This window comes from Pithys albifrons, chromosome 23 (assembly GCF_047495875.1).
Source record: "Pithys albifrons albifrons isolate INPA30051 chromosome 23, PitAlb_v1, whole genome shotgun sequence".
Taxonomy (NCBI): Eukaryota; Metazoa; Chordata; class Aves; order Passeriformes; family Thamnophilidae; genus Pithys; species Pithys albifrons.
This window is the reverse complement of record NC_092480.1, coordinates 7,151,977-7,175,597: the sequence shown is the minus strand read 5'-3', so window position 1 is coordinate 7,175,597 and position 23,621 is coordinate 7,151,977. Positions and strand designations below refer to the sequence as shown.

The following is a 23,621-nucleotide window of genomic DNA, read 5'->3' as shown; positions in this document are numbered from 1 at the left end:
GGGGGCCAAGGGGCAGTGCTGAGGTTGGTCTCAGTGCCCTTTGAGGGCTTTTCTGACCTAAATGACTCTGTTATTCCAGACCAATGCCTTCCCAGAGCTCATTGTGGCACTGCCTTCATGCACACAGGTTTGTGCCCCTCAGGCACACCAGACAAGGAAGGATGCTGAGAAACTGTCACCACAATCAGCCCAGAAACACAGAGTCACTCAGGTTGGAAAAGCCTTCTGAGATCATCGAGTCCAAACATTGACTCAGCACTGACAGGTTCCCCACTAAACCATCCCCCTATCCACCACATCCACATGGTTTTTGAACACTTCCAGGGATGAGGAGTCCACCACCCCCCTGGGCAGCCTGTTTCAATGTCTGAGCACCTTTTCAGTGATGACATTTTCCTTAATGTCCAATCTAAGTCTCCCCTGGCATAACTTGAGGCCATTCCCCCTTGTTCTGTCCTTGTTCCCTGGGAGCAGATCCTGACCCCCACCTGGCTCCCCACTCCTGTCTGGGGATTGCAGAGCCAGAAGGTCCCCCCTGAGCCCTCCCAGCTCCCTCAGCTGCTCCTGGTGCTCCAGACCCTTTTCCAGCCCTGTTGCCCATCTCTGGACACACAAATGCAGGATGTGCCCTGTCCTTCCCATGTGCCCTTTCCCTTGTGGAACATCCCCCCTTTTGGTGCTGGGGACGGGGTGAATCCGAATTCTGTGCAGAAATTGCCCCCCTGTTTGGGGTTAGCCCCCAGTCCTGTAGGATCCTGTAACATTCCCTGTGCCCTTCCATAGGATCAGGGGGGTTCAGTCAGCCCTGGCTGTTCTGTGCTGCCTGGCTGGGATTTCAGGGGCTGCACACACACTTGGGATTCCACACATCACTGGAAATTCGGAGTAACAAAGAAATTCTTCCTCAGTACAAGTGGTTTCAGGCAATCAGGAACTTGAACAGGGTTGAATTCTTGGCTGGCTGGAATATTTGGATCAAATGAAATCTGGGTTGGGTTTTAGTTTTCTTGGAAAAGCAGGAAGAGGAAAATTCAAGAATTATTTTAAAGGGATCTTTGAAAGAAAAAAGTTTATCAGTCCCCAAAAATCAAAACTTCCTGTTCAAAAATGCCTAAATTTGGCTGTAAGTTTTTCTGAAGGCTGATTTTCTTTTTTAATGTGGAAGGACCTCCAGGAATCCAGGAGAAACAGGTTCATCCTCAGAAAGGGAGGTTTTCCTGACTCCAGGAGGAGCAGAAGATGCTTCCCCCTGTGCAGAACAGGGCTCCCCTCCCAGCCCATCCCAGCCAGCTGCTTACAATGCCATGGAAATCTCTGTGCTGTGTGTGAGATGGAGCTGCAGCCTGGAAAGCTCTGCTTTGGAAGGGTTTTTTGTTGGAAATATTTCAAGGAGGGACATTCCTCCTTTGCTGTTCCCCACTGTTGTGGGTCTGAAAGGGAAAGGACTCAAAAGTTGTGTCCCCAGGGCCAGGCCTGACAGTCTGCAGTGGAGGGGAAGGGAATCAGCTACAGAAAACTGCATGTCAACAGCCTGGATTTTAATTAATTCCACTTGATTTGAGAGAGGGAGAGGTCAGTTCTCTCTGGCTTTAATTAGTGCTGCCTCTCGCATTGCACGCAGGGAGATGGGGCAGTTCCCCCTCTGCTCCTCCATGGGCTGCAGGGAAGGGGCTCAGCTTCAGCCCAGGTACTGAGGAGGAGGAGGAGCTGGGAATTCTGACTCCTCTGCTTTCCCAAGCAGATCGGGATGTTGCTGGCATGGGGCTCGATGGAGGCTTCACAGTGGCAGCAACGGGTGCAATGTTTATTAAAGATCTCTGGGAGCTGGAGGAATGGCTCTGGCTGCTGCCTTTGAAGTTTGCTTGCATTACAAATGGCTGCAAACTGACCCATTTTAGGCCTCGGATTTTGCTCTTTAGAAATTTTCATTAGAAATGTCAAGTGCTCCCGAATCCTTCGCACTCACCAGACACAGGTGTCCATAAACAGGAGAACAGGTGGGGCCTGGCTGAGTGTGCTGCTGGTGCTCTCTGATGAGCTCCTTTATGACCCAATAAAGGTTTTCTGTCTAAATTAAAAAATGCCAACAACCCTGACAATTTTTCATGGAGAACTGCAGTTGGAGGAGGGGACATGTCACTGCAGCCCCTTTGGAGGCAGAGGTTGTGCTGCAGCCGAGGCTGGGTCAGTGTTTCTGGGCACAGCACTAACACCATGCCCAAGGGGGTGCTGGGGGGAGAAGTGGCCATGCCAAGTGATTACAAGGTACAAAAAGCTGAATTCAGAGCAGAGCCCGTTTTGGTGACAGTTTGTGGTTTCCCACTTGCCCCCTCCTGAGTGTTTTCCTCCCAGCCTCTCATCAGGGAGGCTTTATGGAGAGATGTGCAGTGAGAGCCTGAGCTCTGCAGAGCTGAGGGTACTGCCCCTCAGCTTTTGGGGTTGTGTAAAGAGCAGTGCCAGGCCTGGAACCCCATTCTGAAGCCAGGGAAGAGCACAGCCCTGGTCCCCAGCCCCATCCTGCCTCACCTTGGAGTAGGTGGCTCCGTTGATGACTTCTCCTCTCCGCATCCAGATGATGGAGGCTGCTGGCTTGGCGTTGTCTGCGTGGCAGGTCAGGTTCAGGGGGTCTCCTGCTCTCAGGCTGATGATGGGCCCCCCCAAAATGACTGGATCATCTGGAGGAACTGCAAGCAAAGAGCCCAGAGGAGACAGAGTCATTGGAAGCATGAAACCAACCCTCCTGGAGTCACCTGTGGGCTCTGGGCTGCCAGGACTGGCCTGGGACCTCCCAAACCTCTGGAGTGGTTGGGATGTGGCTGTGGCAGCATCCAACCATCTCACCATGTTACAGCCACTTGTCTTTTGCCGCTCACATTAAAGCTGTGACCAAATCTGAAACACAGCAGCAGGAACTGGTGAAGTTTTGAGGGGACATGGGCCAGGTGCTTGTGAGCTTTGCAGGAGTATTGAGGGATCAAGTCTGTGGAATATAAATCCACCAAGGGCTACAAAATCCTCAAAGCCCTGGCTGTCCCTGAGCTGCAAACTGCAGGAGGATGGGGAGTACTTGAAAGCAGCATCCCTGCTTGAAAGAAATATCTCTGCCTGCTGTTCCTGCTCCTCTGTTCCTCCTCAGGGATTGATAACTGGCTGCTGCTGGACACAGGACACAGGGCTTGGAGGGGCTTAGGTGTGACCCTTGTTCCTCTGACTGCAAGGAGGGGAAGAAGGTGAGGGTGTTTTGGAGGAGAAGGGCAAAAAATGCTGGATTTGGACTGTTACCCATAGCACTCAGAAGGGAGTAACTTCTGGGCATCAGGGGCGAGAATTCCAGACTCCTGCCTTTGAGGAGGGCTCCCTTGGCAGCCCCTGTCACACAGGGATGGAGGAACACTCTGAGCACTCCCTGCTCTGCTCTGACTTCCCTGTCTCTCCTGCTTAGCCTCCACATTGCTCTCACACACAGGGGCTGTGAGACCCCTTCTGCTGCCATGGGGAGGCTGCTCAGCATCTCCCTCTGTGCAAGAAGATCTTGCCAGGGGTGTCACAGAGACATTGGAGATCTCAGCCTTCCTTGAAGGCTCTGACAGCCCATGTGAGGCTGCAGTTACAGGACATGGCTTTGCCTGGGCCCCCTCAGGCATCCTCACCAGGCTGGGAAGCATTTCATGGCAGAGACAGGGAGGGGTGGAAACAGGGAAGCAGATGAGGGGCACCTGAGCATGGTCTCCTCTTTGGGGACTAGCCTGGCATCTCTGAGGATGCCTAACATGGTAAGAGATGGGAAATCCAGCAGAAGAGAGGGACAGTTCTTTAATCCTGCAGAGAGGAGATTTCATCTCCACATCCCTCGGAGCTCTGCTCTGTACAGCTGTCAGTCCAACTCTTCATGGAGCCACAGAATTATCTAGGTTGGAAAAGACCTCTAAGATCATCAAGTCCAAAACTTAACTCAGCACTGTCATGTCCCCAAGTGCCTCATCTACACAGCTTTCAAATCCCTCGAGGGATGGGGAATCCAACCTGTTCCAAGTTGTGCTTTACAGAAGAAAACCATAAGAAGATTGGTCTTTCTGACCATCAGTGGGGGAGTTTCATCAGGAGATAAAAAGTTCCTGACTTAGTAAGACAAATGCATTTTTATTTCTGCTCTGTGACACCCAAGTTCAATCCTCTCTCTCCCTGGCTCTGCAACAGCATTCCCAGTCCCACAGGTCCAATGCACTATTCCAAGGAAAGGGCAGGGAACCTCCTGGCCCACCTGTTGCCCAAAGCTGCTGCCAACCTGCACACTGAGAGCCCTTCCAGCCCAAACCACTGCCCAAAGGTATTTAGCTCCTTTGGGAAACCAAATGCTGGTCTTCCTACAGATCCATGTATTGCCCACCCAACTCATGGCCTGTTTGGGAGCTCCTGGGGCCCTTGTGGGATTGGGAAGCCATCAGGAATGTAAAGGACAGAAAGACACCCCTGCTGAAGCCCCTCTTGCCCAAGCAGAAGAGCTCATGCTACTGAAGGGTGTGGGAAGAAATTGCTGCTTCACACCCAGCTCAGAAGCAGGTGGCAACCCCCTTCTGTCTCCAGCATCCTTCCAGAGGGGATGCAGCTGGGGCACGTGTGCCAATTTTCCACCAAATGGAGCTGGTTTAGTTCCAAGTCAGAGCTGTTCCCCTCCCTGACCTGAGCCACACAACACCAATGTCAAAGCTGGCCAAAGCCCTCTCCAAAATCCCCAAGTGTGTCTCTCCCCTGAGCTGCTCCCACCTTGTAGTTGGACAACAAACACTTCCAAACTCCTTGCTGGCTCCTGCAGGGCCAGGCTGGAGGTGGGAGCTGGGAAGGGATTATGGTCCCTGAGAATCCAGAGGCGCTGCCTGCACCAGCCCCGGCTCTGCGGGCAGGGCAGCTGTGCCACCAGCACACTCTGCTGGGCACACACTCGGCTGCCAAACACGGGCACTAATGGGATTTTGCAGCTCAGTGGGTGGAACCCAGGGACTGGGGAAAAAAGGCTTTTCTACATGGATCTAAAATGCACTTTTTTTTCAGGCTACAAGAGTGGAAAAAGGAGTGAAAATGTGTGGTTTGGGTTAGTTGAAATGTCTGTAGCTGAAATATGAAAATGTGAACAATTTTGCTCCATTCTGATGTTATTTAATTATTAAGGAATTGTTCATTTTAATTTCTTTTCTTTCAAATACCCTTTTCTTGGATGAGTTTATACTGTTTAAAACCAAGTCTGGTATTTTTCGATAGATTTTTTTCCCCTCACTGAAGCCATTAATTGAATTTGACCTCAGCTTGTAAAATATTGAAAATTCATCTTGTGGAGCAGGGAAAAAATCCAATCCAGAAGCCTTTCTCAGAAGAGCATCTTGGAATTTATGAAGGAGCTTTTATGGTGGGATGTTTGATATTCCTGACTGTTTTTTTCTGGTATTCCTGCAGCAACATCACCCCTGCAACAGTCCAGCTTGTCCTTTAGCTGCCCATTAGGGATGTCAGGGGACAGGAGACAACATCATGCAGAGAAACAGGGAGCCACTTGCCTGCCCTGTGCCAGAAGTCCTTGTTTTTCACTGTTTTGCTCCTGTTTCTCTCTATTGGAGCAGCAAACAGATTTGGGGAGCTCTTTATGGCAATGAGGGGCAGAGGGGCCCTGGGTACATCTTCCAACAAGTGGTTCTGATCCCCCAGTTCTCTATGTGGCCCTGAATTAGTGATGTCTCCAGGCTCCCCAGGAGGGGATCTGGTTGGGGGGAGGGTTTGATGGAGAGGAATCAGTGATGTCTCTCTAACTTCTGCAAAATGAAGGATGGATGGATTCCTTCCCACTCCAGCTCCAGCCTGGGAGAGGAGGAGAAGGAGAAGGAAGAGAAGAATGAAAGATAAAAAGGGGAGAAGAAGAAAGAAGGGCAAAAAAGAAGGCAGTAGCACCGAGCCACGATCCATTATTCATCCACTGTGCTCCCAGGATTGGTTGTTATTATAAGGCACCACTACAGAATCCGGTCTCCTAATTTTTAATCACGTAGCTATGGAAGCACCAGCCTTCCTGATTAAACCAGGGATATAAATAGGAAGAGTTGTTTGGGGTTGCAGGGGGTTTATTCCTGACAGCCATGCAAATGGAGTTAACCCACACATGCCTGGAAAACTTAAAATGAAGGAGAAGGGATCCAGGATGGCTCAAGCCCGCAGGAGTAGGAACAGAGCTGGATGGAAACGGTCCCAAGTTGCACCAGAGGAGGTTTAGGTTGGCTGTTAGGAAAACTTTTTTCACTGAAAAGGTGGTCAAGCATTGGAACAGGCTGCTCAGGGCAGTGGTGGAGTCACCATAACTGGAGGTGTATCAGGGCTGTGTGGATGAGGCACCTGGGACATGGTTTTGTGGTGAACATGGTGGGGTTGGGCTGTGATTCAGTTTGAAGGTCCCTGAGGGCTTTCCCAACCTCAGTGATTCTATGACATGCAGCTGCTTAAGGAATGGGAGTTCAGACAGAGTATCCCCAGTGACATTGCACTGAGACCTTCAGGGGTGGGCAGTGAAACAGGAGGTCTCCTGTTCCTCACAGAGCCCTCAGGACCTCAGCTGGAGAACTGTCCCTCTCGTCACTGCAGACAAAACTTTCCAAAGAAACAATGACCAGCTGGTGCCCACCACAGCCCTCCTTTTCTGTCAAAATACAGGGATTGCTGAATATTTTTAAACCATCCATGGCTTTAGTGCATTCTTCATAGCTGTAGGCTGCCTGGATGGGTAGGGACAGCTTGGGGGCTGCTCCCTGCGCTTTGGAAAGTCCACCTTACAGCACATCAGCATAAAGAAACACAACTATGTGGTGCTGCTCGAGGGCTGTGCATTCAGCAGCTTTTCAAATGAGTTGTCGGAGGCTTTCCTGCACTCTGTCCCTTCCTGCCCCACTTCACTGATTCATCAGTGAGCCCACACAGAACTCTTCAGTGTGGCACTGGTACCCCAGGCTAACTCTGGCTCTGAGTGAGGAACTACATGGACATCTGTCTCCAAATGCTCCCAGCAGCTGGACAATGATGTGGAAATCAAACAGAGCTTCAATTATTAGCAATATTTACTGAGATAACAGGATCCTCCAGCAGCCAGGTCCTGGAATTGGAGGGAGTAAAAAGCCCTCCAGCCACCAGTACATCTTCCCTAATTAAGGCTGTTTTTCTGTTGTTGTTCTGGCTGGTACCTCCTCGCTGCCAGGCTTGTGTAACCAACCTCCTCTTCCTGGCACCAACCTCTTCTTCAGAGTCAAGAGATTAAACCTCAAATGCTTGTTGGTGGGGAAGGGCCATCCAGCAGCTGGGCTGGATAGGCAGATGTTGAGCAGCCCCTGAGGACTGTCCTGAGCCAAAGATCTGCAAGGATTTGGTGTTAGACCCAGCACAAGTGTCCCCTGAGAAATGAGATCCACTGGATAAGGCACTGCTCATCTTCATGGCTCCTCTTCCCCCAGGGCCTGTGGCACTCAGGGCTCTGGGCTCATCTCACGTGTGTTAAACAAATAACAGTGGCCAGAAGGTGCTCTTGGTGATCACAACGTGCCACAAACCATTGGAAGGTGCTTCCTGGGCCCAAGGTTAAAAGACTAAGTGTAAATTAGTTGGGGATGTTCACCTGGAGAAGAGAAGGCTCCAGGGAGACCTCAGAAACCCTTTCTGTTCCTAAAGGGGCTCCAAAAGAGCTGGAGAGGGACTTGGGACAAGGTACCTGGAAGGACAGGACAAGGGGCAATGACTTCCCACGGCCAGAGGGCAGGGTTTGATGGGATATTGGGAGGGAATTCTTCTCTCTGAGGGTGGACAGGCCCTGGCACAGGTTGGGCAGAGAAGCTGTGGCTGCCCCATCCCTGGGAGTGTCCAAGGCCAGGTTGGATGAGGCTTGGACCAATCTGGGCTGGTGAAAGGTGTCCCTGCTCAGGGCAGGGAGTGGGACTGGATGATTTTTAAGGACACTCTCCAATCCAATGCATTTTGGAATTCTGTGATTCTCTGATGAATGAACAGCACCCCCAGCCCTCCATGGTGGTACCTGCTGGCACAGCTGCCTGGCAATGAGCTGGCACTCAGTGGGAACACAAGTCCCCACAGAGATGATGAAGCCAAGTTGAACAACCTTTGGCCCTGTAATTTTTCTACAGTCAGGAAAGCAGGGGAAGCCCAAGGGAGTGGCCTGGAGGGATTCAGGTGGCTCAGCCAACCCTCCCTCATGCAGTGAGGGTGGATGTGGGAGCTTTGCTCTGGAGCAGAGAAGTGTTTGTGTATTCAGACACCACATCCAGCTTGTCAGAGAGGGATGTTCAGCTCTTGTAGACAAGTCAGGCTTATGAGGGCACCACAGAACACTTGCTGGGCCTGACTGTATCTGGCACTGCCCTGACCCGCACTCAGCTGCTTGCTCTGGGGAAGGCTTTGGAATACAAACCTGCAAACAGGGTTTTCCCTTGGAAATCCCATCTCTGCTCCACACTGGGGTTATTTGGAGTCCAGGTTTGCTTGCTGACAAGGTGCCTGTGCAAGGAGCAAGGATCAGCCTGCCCCTCTGGGCTCTTTACTTTCTCTGGAATTTACTGATCCTCTGAGCAACTGGATTCAGTGGTTCCCCCCTAGGACAGAGGGGTTGGACTAGATGGCCTTAAAGTTCTCTCCCTACCCAAAATATTCTGTGAATCTGTGACCCTCTCCTGGTCCTAAAGGTGGCCAAAATAGCAAGACTTGGGGGTGGAATATGACTTTGACAGTAAGTTCAGTGTTAATGACATTCAGCAAAACGAAGAGTTAATTAGCTGTTGTATCATTCCTGTGCATCAGTTGGGGTGGGAACATCCTCTTCTGTGTTTGATAACTGCACGGACCTGCCTCCTCTCCCCAGCCAGGCCTTGCTTTCCTCACCAGCCCTGGGGTGTTTTGGAGGGGCCACTGGTGTTGCTCTGCAGGATGCTCTTCACATCCTGGGGGGGTTTGGCCACACTTGTGGATGCTGAACTGAGTGGAACTAATCAAAGGAAAAGAGCAGCTCTCCTACCAGGTGAGAGCAGCAGATGTTGGCTTGTTTAATTGGCAAAATGAAGGTTGGGAGGCTATGACTGGTTACAGTGAAAGAACTGAGGGAAGGTTGGGATATGACAAAGGAAAAAACAGGCAAATTTGGACACTGGAGGAGAAAGAAGGTTGTCTGTTTTATCAGTATCTAGGGAAGCTTCCCAAGGGGAGGAAAAGGGGCTAGAACACAAAACTGCTTTCAGGACAGAGCTTGCTACACTGGATAAGAGAATCCCCTTACAGGGATTGTGTTTCTGGCAGAGTTTTCCAGCAGACTGCCCAGGGTCGCGTTGTATTATCAACCCTGAAGGCTGCAAATTGTCTAAGGCCTAAACCACTGCAGAGCAGCTTACAGCTCCAGGAGTGTTCAGCTTTTCATTTATCAGGCCTTTACACATTTAGGAGTCAGATTTCCAGCAGCTCTTCAGAGCCAGGAAGGATATAAACAGGCTCTTAGGTTTAGTCTGCCCTTGAAGGGCAGAGAATTTGCTGTGTCTGAGAGTTCTCATGGGCTGGACTTCTCTGGGCAGCCCTGACTGGGTACTCAGGGCAGGGCTGTGGGGACTGGGGGGCACCTGAGCCTAACTCTGGATGAAAATTGCATCTTTCCCTCCACTATCTTGATGTACATCCATTCTACCTCTCCTTTTCCTAATGCACTTTGGATTTCATTCCTTTTGCTTTGGCAGATGAGGAAAAAGGGACAACAAGAGAGTGAGTGGTCTGAGTTTAAATGGGGTCAGTGCAGGGCTGAGAGTCCTGACTCCACCTTGTAATATCCCTCCTTCCAAGCATGACAGACCAGATTTTCCTTTGCATCCTACAGCTGAAACCTGGAGCCATTCCTGTCAGCAGGAGGAGGCTCAGTCCTCCTTATCCTTATCTTTGTATCCTGGGCTGTGTGAAATAGGGTGGCCAAGAGGTCAAGGGAGGGAATTCTGCCCCTCTGCTCCACTCTGTGGAGACCCCACCTCAGTGCTACATTCACACCTCGGGTACCCAGCACAGGAAGGATGGGGAGCTGATGGAGCAGGTCCAGAGGAGGCCACAGAGATGCTCCAAGGGCTGGAGTCCCTCTGCTCTGGAGCCAGGCTGGGAGAGCTAGGGGTGTTCACCTGGAGAAGAGAAGGCTCCAGGGAGACCTGAGAGCCCCTTCCAGTGCCCAAAGGGGCTCCAGGAGAGCTGGAGAGGGACCTGGGACAAGGCATGGAGGGACAGGACAAGGGGAATGGCTTCCCACTGCCAGAGGGCAGGGATAGATGGGATACTGGGAGGGAATTCTTCCCTGTCAGGGTGGTGAGGCCCTGGCACAGGTTGGGCAGAGAAGCTGTGGCTGACCCATCCCTGGGAGTGTCCAAGGCCAGGTTGGATGGGGCTTGGAGAAACCTGGTTTAGTGGAAGATGCCCATGACAGAGAGCTTGGAGTGAGATGGTCTTTAAGTTCCCTTCCAATCCGAACCATTCCATGACTCTGTTATTCTGCAAGGAAAACAATCAGCGAAGCTCTTTCCCAACATAAGGCAGGCTGAAAACAAGCCAGTCCATGTTGCCCACAGTCAATTTGCAGAGGCCACACTGGCTCTGGGACAAGCTCTGGCATCACTTCTAAGCTTCCAGCCCCCACCTGAGTGCTGCCAGCCTCTGGCTCTGCTGAGATTGGCATGGGATGGAAGGCTGGTGGTTTGGAGGATGCCTGTATGACTGGCACCCTTCCTGCATCAGTGCCACGCCAAGCTCTGGCAGGGCCACCTGCCCTGGGAAAAGGGTGGAAGTGGGATGGGGCCCCTGGATGGGAATTGCATGGTCTGTGCAGTACAGACAAGTCTTAATGAATGGCTCCAGAGTCTTTGCTCGTTCAGGGGTGGATGGGAAAGGAGGATGTCATGTCTATGGGTCCCCTGTTGTCCCCTCCATGTTCTGCCTACATCTTCCCCAGCCTCATGCTGCTCTGCTCCCTCATTCCTCTGCCCAACCCGTGGCAGCTGAGCCCAGACAGCCTGAAAAATGCTGGGCAGCTTTGGGTGCCCTCGGAATGGCACCGGCTGCCGCTGAGTGAGGGAGGAGAGGAAAGAGATGCAGGAGAACAGCACAGCCTGGGGAAAACACGCTGAAAAATAAATCAAAAGGAACAAGGGGAGCCAGGGAGAAAAATAGTGATGAAAGTTTAAATAGTGCATCTCTTTCTTGGCCCTATTTGTCTTGTGGCATCTCAGTGTGTGCGTGAGTGGGAGGGGGGCTGGGGGCTGCTGCCTCCTCTCCATCCCAAGCAGACACAGTGGAGCAACCTGGATCCCTGTTTCCCTCCTGTCTCTGCAGCTGAGTGTGATGCATGGACCTGAGGAGCTCACAGGAAACAAAACACTAATATTTCCCAACCCCACTGCTTTTTCTCTTTTCCCCTAATGATTTATCTGTTTCCATCCAGCCACCCACATGCTCCAGATTTCTCAGGTCAACAGGACTGATTTCTCCAGTGGAATGATGTCCTGCTGGAGAATGCAGATTCCTCAAACCCAGAAATGTTTCCCAGAGATGGTTCCATCTCATGGCAGCAAAGTTCAGCTCTCCTTTCCCACTCACTGCCCTGGAGGAGCTGATCTTCCCCCACTAAATCCCTCTCCAGGTCATGGTGAGTAGTATCACTGGAATACTCAGTTTTTTCACTCAGGGGAGGGGTTTGGCCCCAGATGCTTGGCTGGAGAATGTCTCAAATACTCAGTTTTCACAATAGATTGGAATGAAACCAAATCTCAGAGTTCTGAAATACTTTGTGACACCCAGTTCTGGACAGGATCCATTTCTGGAGAAAATCTAAGGAGGTCTGATATGGGATAAAGTGAGTATTTGCATTCTATTGGAAAGCCTTTTAAACAAGGGGAAAAAGAAGTTTTGGCAACCCCCTTCCAAGCTTTAATAAAGAGCCAGATGCTGTGCAGGCAGGTAGCTGGCTGGGTATGGATTGTTTACTTGGAATATTCTCCCTGCAAAGAGTAAAACCCTTAAAATTTCCTCTCCCAAGTGAAAGAGCAACAGAACTCCAACAAATATATTGCATTTGCCAGGTCCTTGGTTAATTCTTCCCATCAAGTCAGTGTTTTTGGATAGATCATGTCAACAGCTACTGCCAAGCCCTAATTCAGGGCTGGGGGACTTGTGAGGGAGCTGTTTTGCTTTGCTGTGTCTGTGATGTTGCCCTGGCTGCCCTTAAACCAAAGAACTTGAGAGAGGTGGATGTGTGATCCAGGACAACTGTGATTAATGGTTCCAATTCTGCCTGTCAGGATGGAGGAAAGTCAGGGTAAAGCTTCCCAGAAGTGTTGGGAGGGATGGGATAGGAATGGAGGAAAAATTACAGCCCACCTGGCTTTGTTACCTTGTTCATGAATGTGATCCCCTGTCCCACCCCCACCCCAGCACAGGGAACTGAGCACGGAATCCTGGAAGGGGTTGTGTTGGAAGGGACCTTCAAGTTTACCTTGTTCCAAACCATCCAGCCTGGTCTTGAACACTTCCAGGGATGGGGTAGCCAAAGCCTCTCTGGGCAGAGGGGAAACTGAGACACAGATGGAATAAGTGGTCTGAATCCCAGGCTTTTCCCAGCTGGATTAGCCCCTCATGCCTTCTGTGCAAGCCACACTACTCTGTCCAGCTGCCCTTCACTAAGACCTGTGCCAGTCCTGTGCTGAGCAGCATGACCCCATCCACCAGGGAGGGAGGGCAGGGGGCTGCAGTCTGGGCATCCTGCATGGGCATGCGGGAATCCTTTCTGGGAGAAAAGGAGGCTCAGGGGGACTTTCTTGCTCTCTGCAACTACCTGTAGCAAGGTGGGGGTCGGGCTCTGCTCCCAGGGAACAAGGGACAGAACAAGAGGAAACAGCTCCAGTTGTGCCAGGGGTGGCTCAGGTTGGACAACAGGAGGAATTTCTTCCTGGAAAGTGCTGTCAGGCATTGGAAGGGGCTGCCCAGGGAGGTGGTGAAGTCCCTACTCCTGGAGGTGCCCAAGGAAGGACTGGCCGTGGCACTCAGTGCTCTGGGCTGGGGGACAAAGTGGGGATGGGGCACAGGGTGGGCTCTCTGGGCTCAGAGGGCTTTTCCAAGGTGGGGATGGGGCACAGGGTGGGCTCTCTGGGCTCAGAGGGCTTTCCCAAGGTGGGGATGGGGCACAGGGCGGGCTCCATGCACTGGGAGGGCTTTTCCAAGGTGGGGATGGGGCACAGGGTGGGCCCCGTGGACTGGGAGGGCTTTTTCAGCCCCAGGGATTCTGTGACTCCGCAGAGGCTGCAGCATCATCACTAATCCTACACTGGGCAATGGTTTGAGGTGCTTTTGGGGGTGATGCTGAAACTAAACAGCCCAGCCCTGGGTTAACCTGTCTTGGAGCCAGCAGGGACCTGGTGAATCCAGTCTCTGAGCCCACAAGATCCAGGGAAGAGCCCAGGAGACTGCAGACAGATGCTGTAAGCACATCTCTCTTTACTGTACCCACAAAACCTCCAATATTCTCCCACAAAGAGAAATACAAAGCTAAAGGAAAAAGCTGTGGCTTATCCTGGCTCCCCTCAGCTGCAGGACATGCCTGAACCTTTTCCTGCAAGGGGGGGATTGGCAGGAACATCATTATCTCCCCGATGTAGGGCAGCACCCTCTGCCTCCCCCTCCCCCTGCGCGCCGCTCCCGGGTGCAGAGTGACAGATCAGAGAGTGCAGGAGAAAAACTGAATTCATTATTTTCCCCATATGTCAGATATTTTCAAATTGTTTAAAAAAAAAAAAGAAAAAGGAAAAAAAAGAAGGATTATTGCTGTTCATTAAAAAATAGGAATAAACGTGAGAAAAGGAGCAAGCCCCCCTGAGCTGGCCCCCTCCTCCTGGTGCGAGCTGCTCTTAGATCTCCTCTCTTGCAGGATGGGATGGGAGAAATCCTGCCTGTCTCCTACAAGGAAGCACCATGGAAATTCAGCTGGATGACACAGGAGATTGGGAATTGGTCATTAAGGTTTGGGGCTTGATTATCTGGATCCATCCTGAGGCTGCAAACACCTTCAACCCATTAGCCAACACCTCTTCTGTTCTTTAGCCATGGTATGTACTATCCTAACAGGCCCTTACAGGCCCAGGAGTTCCAGCACAGCTGAATCCTTGGGATGGGCTTTGCAGGGAGCCTGGCACACCAACCCATGAGTAAGGTTAAGGAGCTGGAAGGGAAGGAGAGCAAGGAGAGCATCACCTCTCACTGCTCAGCACCAGGAGAACTCCCCATCTCAGCTTCCCTGCAGGGCAGAGGGTGGGTGGGAGATCCCAGGGATGGGCACAGCCCTTCCTGCCTCCCTGCAGGCTGAGGATAGGGAGGGGAGGTTTGCATTTTGAGCTTTGCTGCCTCAGTTCCAGGTTCCTGCCTGGTGTCCAGGGAGAAGGGGACAAAAGGCTCAGCAGCTCATTTTCAGTGCTGTAACCCAGAGCTGGCACACCCACCCAGCTCTGCCTCCCTCTCCAATGGCATTTCCCAGCTGGTACTTGTGCTCACCTGGGATGACAGGGAGGAGCCCCGCCTGCCCCCACCGGTGCCAGGCACTCCAGCAGTGGATGGAGACCTCACAGAGGTGCCTTGTCATACCCAGGCTGCACTTTGAAGAGGTTTTATCCCCACTTAAACCACGCCCCCACTCTGAAGCAGTGGCTATTGCTGCTTTTCCCAGCTCCAGCTCAGAGCTGGAGGAGGAAGCAGAAAACCCGGACCTGGCTGCTGGGATGCATCACTGAAGAAACTGGGAACAGCAGAGGAGTGAGAAAAGACAAGACTAGGCCAGGCTGGGAAAATTCCCCCTGGTACTTCCTGTGCCTAGAATGTGAAATATCACTGCCACTTCATGGAAGAGGGAGGCTTTTGCATTTGTAGAATCATGGATGGCTTGGAAGGGACCTTAAGTATCATCTTATTTGAACCCCCTGCCATGGGCAGGGACATCTTCCACTATCCCAGGTTGCTCCAAGTCCTGTCCAACCTGGCCTTGGACACTTCCAGGGATGGGGCAGCCACAGTTCTCTGGGCAACCTGTGCCAGGGCCTGCCCACCCTCACAGGGAAGGATCTGTTCCTATGATTTCTCCATCCTTGGCTGTTTGCACAGCAGCAGGATCAAACTGAGGAAAGGGTGGTGTGAAGGACTTGAGGCTGTTGCCTCTGCTGCTCTCCATGGACATGTTGGGATGGACTCACCAGCACTGGGAAAACTCCTGTTCTCCCCTCTGCAGCAGTGACAAGATCTCCTGACCCAACTGCCTGTACTTGGGCACAGACACTTGTTCCAAGCACTGAACACCTGAGTCAGCACAGACTGAGTTTGGAGGGATGGAGAGGCATCCAAGACCTTGAAGCATGGCTGGCTGTGATGGATATGGGCTAATGTGGGCTCAGATGAGGATGTGGAGGATGTGGGGTGTTGCCTACAGCTCATGTCTGTGCTGTGGCTGTTGGAAACACAAGTACAACCATGATCTGTGTCTCTCCAGCACCTTTTGCAGGCCGTGGCAGTGAGGCCCTGGCACAGGGTGCCCAGAGACCCTGTGGGCAGCTGTGGCTGCCCCATCCCTGGAAGTGTCCAAGGCCAGGTTGGACAGGGCTTGGAGCAACCTGGTCTAGTGAAAGGTGTCCCTGCTCATGGCAGGGATGGTCTTTAAGGTCCCTTCCAGTCTGTTATTCTATGAAGACTCTCATTTGCAGGTCTCTAATTGGAAGTCCTTGGAGATTTCTCTTTCCTAGGCAGGAATGGGCTGTGCCTCATGTTGAGTGATGCTCTTTCCAGCCTCTGTCAGGAGACATTCCCACTCAGATCTCTGGCTGTGCTGCTGTGGAGGAATCGAGGGCAGCTCACACCAGGGAGACCCAGCAGGGACATGGAAATTCGGTGCTTTGTGCTTTGCCTTGTGGTGGCACCGAGACAGAGACGGCGCAGGCAGGGCCAGGCTGGGAGTGGGGAGCTTTGATCTGGTACCAGCCAAACCCTCCTGGGGGTAAGACACCATCAGAAATAATGAATGAAGGCCTTGGAAAGAGAGTAATCCCATGCCATGTCCCAGATCTGTCAGTGCTTTGCTTCCCTCCCCTCTCCCCAGTCCCTGGCTATGCACACAGCTGGACTCAGCCCCGCTGGGGCATCAGGCACGGATTCTGTGGCAGGTTAAAAACACTTCTTGCCCAACACAACTGCCCTGAGCCTCTTAAAGAGCCTCTCACACCCCCAGTCCTATGCCAGAGAAGGTCCCTCCTCACCCCACCTGAAGGACACAGGACCCTGCCATGCCTTGCCAACCAGCTCCCCATGGAATGGAGTGACTGCGGCCACACATCCTGCTCTGGCACACGAGAACAGCCCCCAGCTCCATTTGCAGGGCTGTGCTCAGCACTTCCAGGTCAGACAGGCTGACCCAAGGATGGGTCCCACATGGAGCTCGCTGAAGGCCAGAGTGTGTCCCTGAGCTGCAGAGGTCACAGCTCTGCAGAGCCCTCAGCAGTGGGGGCTGAGCGAATCCCCCCGAGGGATCCAGGCTCCAGCAGAGCAGCCTGATCAATGGGGTGCAATTCCTTATCTCCCACACAGCCGGGCCACATGTTCCCAAGGAAAGCAAACTCAGCCCTCCCAGGACGGAGCACGATCAATCCCAATGTTCCAGCACTGACACATGTCTGGGTTCCGTCTGAATCCCTTATCAGGCACCAGCACAGCTACACATGGAAAAGGCTCAGCCTCACAGACACTTTGAGTGCCCTTGTCTGCCCTCCGGTCCTGCAGCCTTTCCTGGGATCATTCATCCTTGCATAAACCATTAGCACATCCCCATTTTAAGATAAATTACCCAAATCTTTAAACCTCTGCTCAGAGGGAATTCCCCCGGGCTGCTGTTCACACTCAGGTCCCTCTGTGAAGGCTCCCCACGGAGCCAGAGCCATTAATACAGAATTCCCAGAGAGCCTGCAAATTGCACAGTGGTAGCAAAATTCCTGGAATAGCAGGAATCCTGTTGAAAGCCATGACAGAAGGATCCTGAGAATAATGGCTGGGGCTTTGCTGTGTCTTGGTGACTTCCTAAGGTTTTTTCTCTGAGAGGAGCACAAAGATAGAGGTGACACCCATCCTTAGGGACAGGTGCACAGCACCCTGCAGGGAAACAGGGAGGTTCCCTGGGCTTCACCCTCTAAAAAGGGTGACAGTCCTACCAGAAATGGTGGGATTTGTGGGAAAAGTCCAGAGGAAAAAATGACAGTGAAAGGAAAGAGACTGGGGAGTGTGGGAAGACAGAACAGTTTAGAGAAGGGAGTAGATGCATTACCTGGGGCTGCTCCAAAATCTGCTCCCAAATATGTTTGTGGTGGTTTTTTTTGAAATAGGATATTGATTTTGTTTCCTCTTCTTTTTTTTCTTTGATGGATGGAGTGTTTCAGAGAAATGTCTCCTTCAGTGGAATTTTATTCTCTTTTAATTAAGGAATCAATAGCAAAAAAGGCAACAACATGTCAGCAGGGGAAATGTTTTGGTCAGGGATTTTCATTCCTCTCAGGGGCTGACGGTGAATCTGAGCAGGTTTGGCCTGAGCTGGGAAATGAGGTGAGGAAAGAGCAGGGAATGAGTGCAAAGTGTGTGAGTGACAGCTCCCAGGAGTTTCCACAGCAGAAAGAGTTGCATTTCCTTCTGTTATTTTTTTCCCTTGATTTTTTATTTTTTCACTTTTCTGACAGTTCTAGCTACTGTTCTCCATCAAACACCTCTAAAACATTATGGGTTAAAAAGCAGCAGCAAGTCCTCCAAGGCCGTTCTCCTCAGACTTAGATGTGATTATTTAACCCCCAGCCAATGCAATGTGGCCAGAACAACACTAATGACATCCCAGCTCCCACCACCCCAGGCACCTGCTCACCAGTCTCACCATTCCAGGCTCCTGCTCACCAATCCCAGCTCCCACCACGCCAGGCACCTGCTCACCAGTCTCACCATTCCAGGCTCCTGCTCCCCAATCCCAGCTCCCACCACACCAAGTACCTGCTCACTGGGTGTGTTTGGCTCTGTCACAGGTTCAAGTAGACAGGACCCTACTCAGCCACAGCTGAGGAGACTCAGAGTTCACAGAACAAGCTGGGAGGTCTTGCTGGGGTTGAAAATGGAATATCAGGTTTTCATTCCTTGGGAGGACCCATTTTGAGGGGTTCTACCAGACCCTCTCCCATTATTCCCACTATTCAAGGGTGTGAGGAGCTCTCATTCAGTTTGACCTACAACTGGATCCCAAAGGCATTAATAACAGTGTATGACAAACCCATAAATGCAAACAGATAAATACACACCAGCACTGAGCCCCTGACCTGGAACCTCGAGGCAATGCTTGTGGGATTGTCCAGCCCCCCCAGCTGGGAGCTGGCTTGGGTCTCTTCCCAGCACAGCCACAGACAGCAGGAGCAGCTGGAGCTGCTGCCTGGCCATCACTGGCCACAGCTATTCTTCCTGGTGGCACAGGCAGCCCAGGCCAGAGCTGGAGGGGTTGGGGTGTGTCCCTGGACTGCTGGCAGTTGGACATCCCTGGAGCATTCTGCTCCTTTTGGATGGGACATCAGCTGTTCCATCACAGCACTGCCATGAGGAGAGCTCAACCTGCTCCCACTGCAGTGGGGAGGCCACTGAAAATGCTCAGCATGTTCCTTGAGCACCAACCCTCTGGGCTGGACACGTGCCAGGGGCTGCTGGGAGACCCTTGTAACACCACAATTGCTCCTGGAAGATGGATTTCCCCAGCGGGGAGCACAGAGAGAGATGCCACCAGCATTGCCAAAAGCATCCATCACTGTCCCCCTCCTGCCTCCTGAGCTTTTAATCACTTGGGTCCTGGCTGCTGAAAGCAAAGAGAAAGGGAAGAGAGAGCTGGGAAAGCCCAAAGTCAGTTTGTCTGAGGAACAGGACAGGGCTCTGCCGCAATGGCTCCATCAGGGCTGAAGGGAGACAGCAAGAGAGAGGCTCAGGCTGAGCTGGATGGGAAAGGAATGGAAGGAAAATCCTCCTTAGGAATTTAGGTCAGTTTTGTTACACAAGTGCTGAGTTAGCACAAAAGAGGATGTTTGGAAGGTGTCAGTGTTGGGTTTTCCCATGCCTGACCTTTCATTTTGTAAAGGCTCACATGAAATGTGTGGTTGTTTACACGAATGCAAATCCCTTTGCTGCCCTTTCCCAGCCAGAATGATTTCCCAGCTCTTACTCAGACAAATAACACCTGGTGAACTTATTGGTGATGGAAATCCTGCTCTGGACCACTGGCTCCATGGTTTTATGAGCTCTCACTTTGAAACAAGCTGTGTCTTACTGAGCAAGGAGATGGGAAATGCTGCCCCGGAGGCAGTGGGTTAAATAGTGGAGAGTGAGGAAGAAGAGGCAAAAAGCTGGGAAAAGGGAGATCCAAGTGGTGGCTGGTGGGAAAGTGTCTGGAAAGGAAGACGCCCTGTCTGGGTATGTGGGCTTGGGAGGCAGGGGAGTGATGCAAAGCTCCTTCCTGCACTCCCCACTGATCCCTGCAGCACTGGGGAGTTGGTTCCCAGCCCTGCCCCTGAACCCTCTCCATTATCCCTGACAGCTCAACAGTGCCATTTAACAAGCCTAATAATCAACTGCAAAATCCATGAGGTTCCAACTAGAGAGGCTGCTCAGAGGAGGAAGAGAGAGGCAGAGATGGCTGGAGCCAAGTACTGGTGGCTGCAGGAGGGGACACCCAAAGCCTGGCCTGTCCCTGTGTGACCAACTGTCCCTGGTAGCATCAGATTTAGGGGCAGCAGCCCCCCACAACAGCCCCCCAGGTTCAGGGCCCTGTGTGAAAGCCCAGTGAGTTCCTCAGCTGAAATGACATGCAGAGCTCCCTTCTGCCCATCCCACTCCCATGGACCTGGCAGCACCTGCTGCCTCCCAGCAAAGTCTTCTCCTTCCCTTTCAAAGTGCCGGAGAAGAGAACGGGACATCGGGGGAACTCCCAGTCCCCGGGTGCTGTCAATCATCCCTGAGACACTCCAGCTAATTATTTTTATCCATGAATTGTGGGGCACACTGGAGGTGCAGAAAATAGGACATTCTCAGCGTTCCTCTCTCCCTGGTGTGGGCTGATGGTGCCTGTGAATTGCTGCTCCGTGTCAGGGGATCACTGTTCCTAATCAGGCTGAGATTTCTGATGGGCTCCACATCCACCACGCTTCTTCCTCCTGTGCTTTGCTCCAGGGGGAAATTGGGGATGTTCTTCCAGTGAATGAGGATTTTCCTTCCCCTCCTGCCTGTCCTCATTGCACCATGGGCTTGCAGGACTCCAGCAGGAGAGAGGTAACACAAAGAGAAGTATGGACTGGAGTGTCTTTTCTTTTGTGGTCTGCACACCACCAAAACCAGCTGAAAAGTATCCCAGGAAACAGCAACCAACAGTTTTGGCTCTGCAGAGCACATATCTGTGTTATACAGTGAAAAAAGGGCTTGTCTCCCCTTCCTGCTTTTCCTGGAGAAGTGGGAAGTGTTGAAGTACAAGAGATGCATTTGCACCTTCGCTGAGCTTATTCCTCCCATTCTGAAGATGTTCAGTCCTGATGGCTGGAATGGCACAGAGTCCTTCAGGAATGGAGGGCTGTTGGTGGGAGTGAGCTGTGGGTGCTCTCCACATGCAGAGACCATGGAGCTTCTAACATGACTATGGCATTGCAGGATCTCAGAGGAGGATGGTGGTCACAGACCCAGTGGGGCACAGTAGTGAGTCTACAGGAGCATCCACCTCAGGAATTTGGGTGGTGAAAACACCAGGCAGAGGAGAAAGCCACGTCTTCCCCATCAAGCAAACACACCAGCTCTGCTGTGACAGACTATCTTTGAGCCACTCCAGCCAGCGACAGAAGAGTTAGTTTGTTGTTTACCCACTTGGAGAGGAGATAAGGTCAGGAAATCACAGTTGGCTTCTGCAATCATAGAGGGGAAAGGGAAGCTCAATCTGGCAGATGAATCACTCGCTATTGACTGCTCTCCTTCTCAATTATTACTCAATTTCATGAGAAATCTGCAGAACACACACAAATATTTCCACCCAGGCCACAGTGATGCTCGATGCTCTCCCACGGATCCCACTGTTGCCTCACCAGCCTGCAGGAGCTGCCAATCCATTGGCACAGCTTGACTCGGGGCAGGTCCCAAGACCTGGAAGAGACAATATCCTCCAAAGACTTTTGGAAGTCAGTCACTGCCATCACAGGGATAGGACAGGTAGGAAATCCGCAGGCAGGGATGTCGGGCCTGAGCCCAGACTGCCTCGTCACAGCTGGATGCAACTCTCATTTGCATCAGGTTAAAATCCTGAGTAAATTGAAATCAAAGGAACATCTGCTGCTTTTTCATTAAGCTTGTGTTGACACCAGAGGAGGGGGACCTTGGAAGGACAGACAGAAAGGAGGGGGGGAAGGTGGATTGTCCCAGCACAGGGCAGGAGCCCCGGGCTGGCCCCAGGCTGGGCATTGTGGTTTGGGCAAGATGACCTCACACAAGGAGGTCCTTCCACCCTGAGCTCTGCTTCCCACCTCTGAGAGGGGTCAGTGAGTGCAGGGTAGAGCTGCCCACCTGGGAAGTCACTCCCTTTCCAGAAATGGGGTCTATGGCACTGCCAAGGGAGCTTCCAGGGGTCTTGGATTTGTTTTGAGAGAGCCTTGCTTGGCTTCTGCAGGGTGGGAGGGATGGGTGCTGAACATCTGCCAGTGCACTCAGCATCACCAAATCTGCAGCAGCTGTACTGTGCTTGTCACATCATTTCTCACTCTTCTTCCAGCCCAGATTCCTAATCCATTGGAGGGGAGCAGGAGCGGAGCCTTTCATCACAGGAAAACCAACACACTGCTCTTCCTCGGCACTGCAAAGCTTCACAACGTGACCCTGGGATGCTCCACCAGTAAGAGGCAAAGCACTTTTATTTTCACTAGAAATTCCCTCACTTCTTTACACAGTCTCAAGGCTTTGGGGACCTGACATCTCATTGTGGAGTGTCTCTTGTGCAGCGCAGCTGTTTCTCAGCCTCCCCACCACCACCACATTCATCCCAGAAGCAGCAGGTTCACAAACAAACCCAGCTCAAACAAAAAGGGTTAGACACATCTGCAAACAGCCATCCTTGCATCAGAGCTTGTTGGGAGGATTGTTTGTGGAGAAAAACCCACTGAGGAGTGTTTTCTGGGCTGCCCAGCTTTTGTCACTGTAATCACCAACATGGGGCTGCCTGCACAGTCGCTGTTCCCACCACATCCCATGCTGGGAGAGCACCTTCATACCTGTGCATTGCTGGCACATTCACACCATCTGCAGCCATGGAAGTGAGAAAAAGCCTCATCTGCATGTAAATTATGGACTGTTGTGATTTCTGGGGAGCACGGCTGTGCAGGGACCCATGGGCAGGACTGCACTGTGAGTTCAGAGAGCAGGGAAAGGATGGACTCACAGTCCCAGCCCCAAGTCACCACCGTATTCAGACCATGCTGGATACACAGGAGCCACTTTTACCTGCTGGAGAGACACCAGCAAGTGCCAGTGGCCACCTCAGCCCTGGTGTTGGTTGCTGCTCACTGTGCCACCTCCCAGGGTAAAACCCCCGACAGCATCCTCTGAGCCTTTGGCTTTCCTCCACACACAGAGCTGTCGCTGCAGGCCCCCCACACACACCATGCCACCCACCAGCAACACCCATGATTTCCCAGGCCGTGGCTCATCCTGGCCGTGCTGGGTCCTGCCAGTCCTTCTTCAGAGGGGCTCACACTGGCTAATGAGGACTGTGTCATGACATTGGGATTTGCCACCCCCACCTCGCCCAAGGCAGGAATTGGTTTGTCATTTCTCATGATGATTTTGTCTCCAACATTGCCAAAGACAAAGGGACTGGCATGCCCTGCACCTCCTTGCTGTCCCCATTTGTCCAACAGGAGTGTCAGAGTGGCTGTAGGGGTACCCAGTGCTGTAGCAAGGCCAGGGATTAACACATCAACTCCTTTGTCCTCGCTCTGCTCTTGTCCGTGTTTGGGGCCCAGGCAGAGAGTAATTAGGGCTGACAATGAGCTACAAAGAGCAGTTTGAGATCCTGACCAGGGACAGGGTGGGCAGCAAGGCTGAGAGGTCAGGAGAACAGGAGTACCTTCAGAAAACATGACTCATTCCAGCGGAGGAAAGGATTCTGCTGCTCCTGCCCTGGGCTCAGTTCGTACCAGTTCAATTAACCCTTGGCTGTGCTGCACTAATGCAAAGGCAGGAGGAGGAACAGGGCAGGAGGAACACCTGACACAGGGGTTGGGCTCTGCCCTGCCTGGAGGGAGCCCCTCAGACCCTCCATGTTGCCTGGGATGGTATGGATGGATTTAGAAACCCAACTTGAGATGGCCTCCTTTTCCCAGCAAACCCTTCATGCTCTCTGCAAGAAATCCCAACTCTCACCAGATTTCAAAAGGGATTTGGATGAAGGAGTTGTCTGAGTTGTCTCCAAAACAAGAGCTGCTGTTAATTTTCCCCTTGACTGCAACAAGGCT

The 23,621-nt window shown here is 52.1% G+C and overlaps 1 protein-coding gene across 3 annotated transcripts in view; it reads right to left on the bottom strand.

Annotated features, from left to right (window-relative positions):
* Positions 1-23,621, bottom strand: part of KIRREL3 (kirre like nephrin family adhesion molecule 3) — a 379,232-nt gene that overhangs the window by 56,055 nt on the left and 299,556 nt on the right. For all 3 annotated transcript variants that reach the window (XM_071576137.1, XM_071576138.1, XM_071576139.1), the window contains one exon: positions 2,527-2,684. In XM_071576137.1, the coding sequence (XP_071432238.1) occupies positions 2,527-2,684 (158 nt within the window). The remainder of the gene's footprint in view (positions 1-2,526; positions 2,685-23,621) is intronic.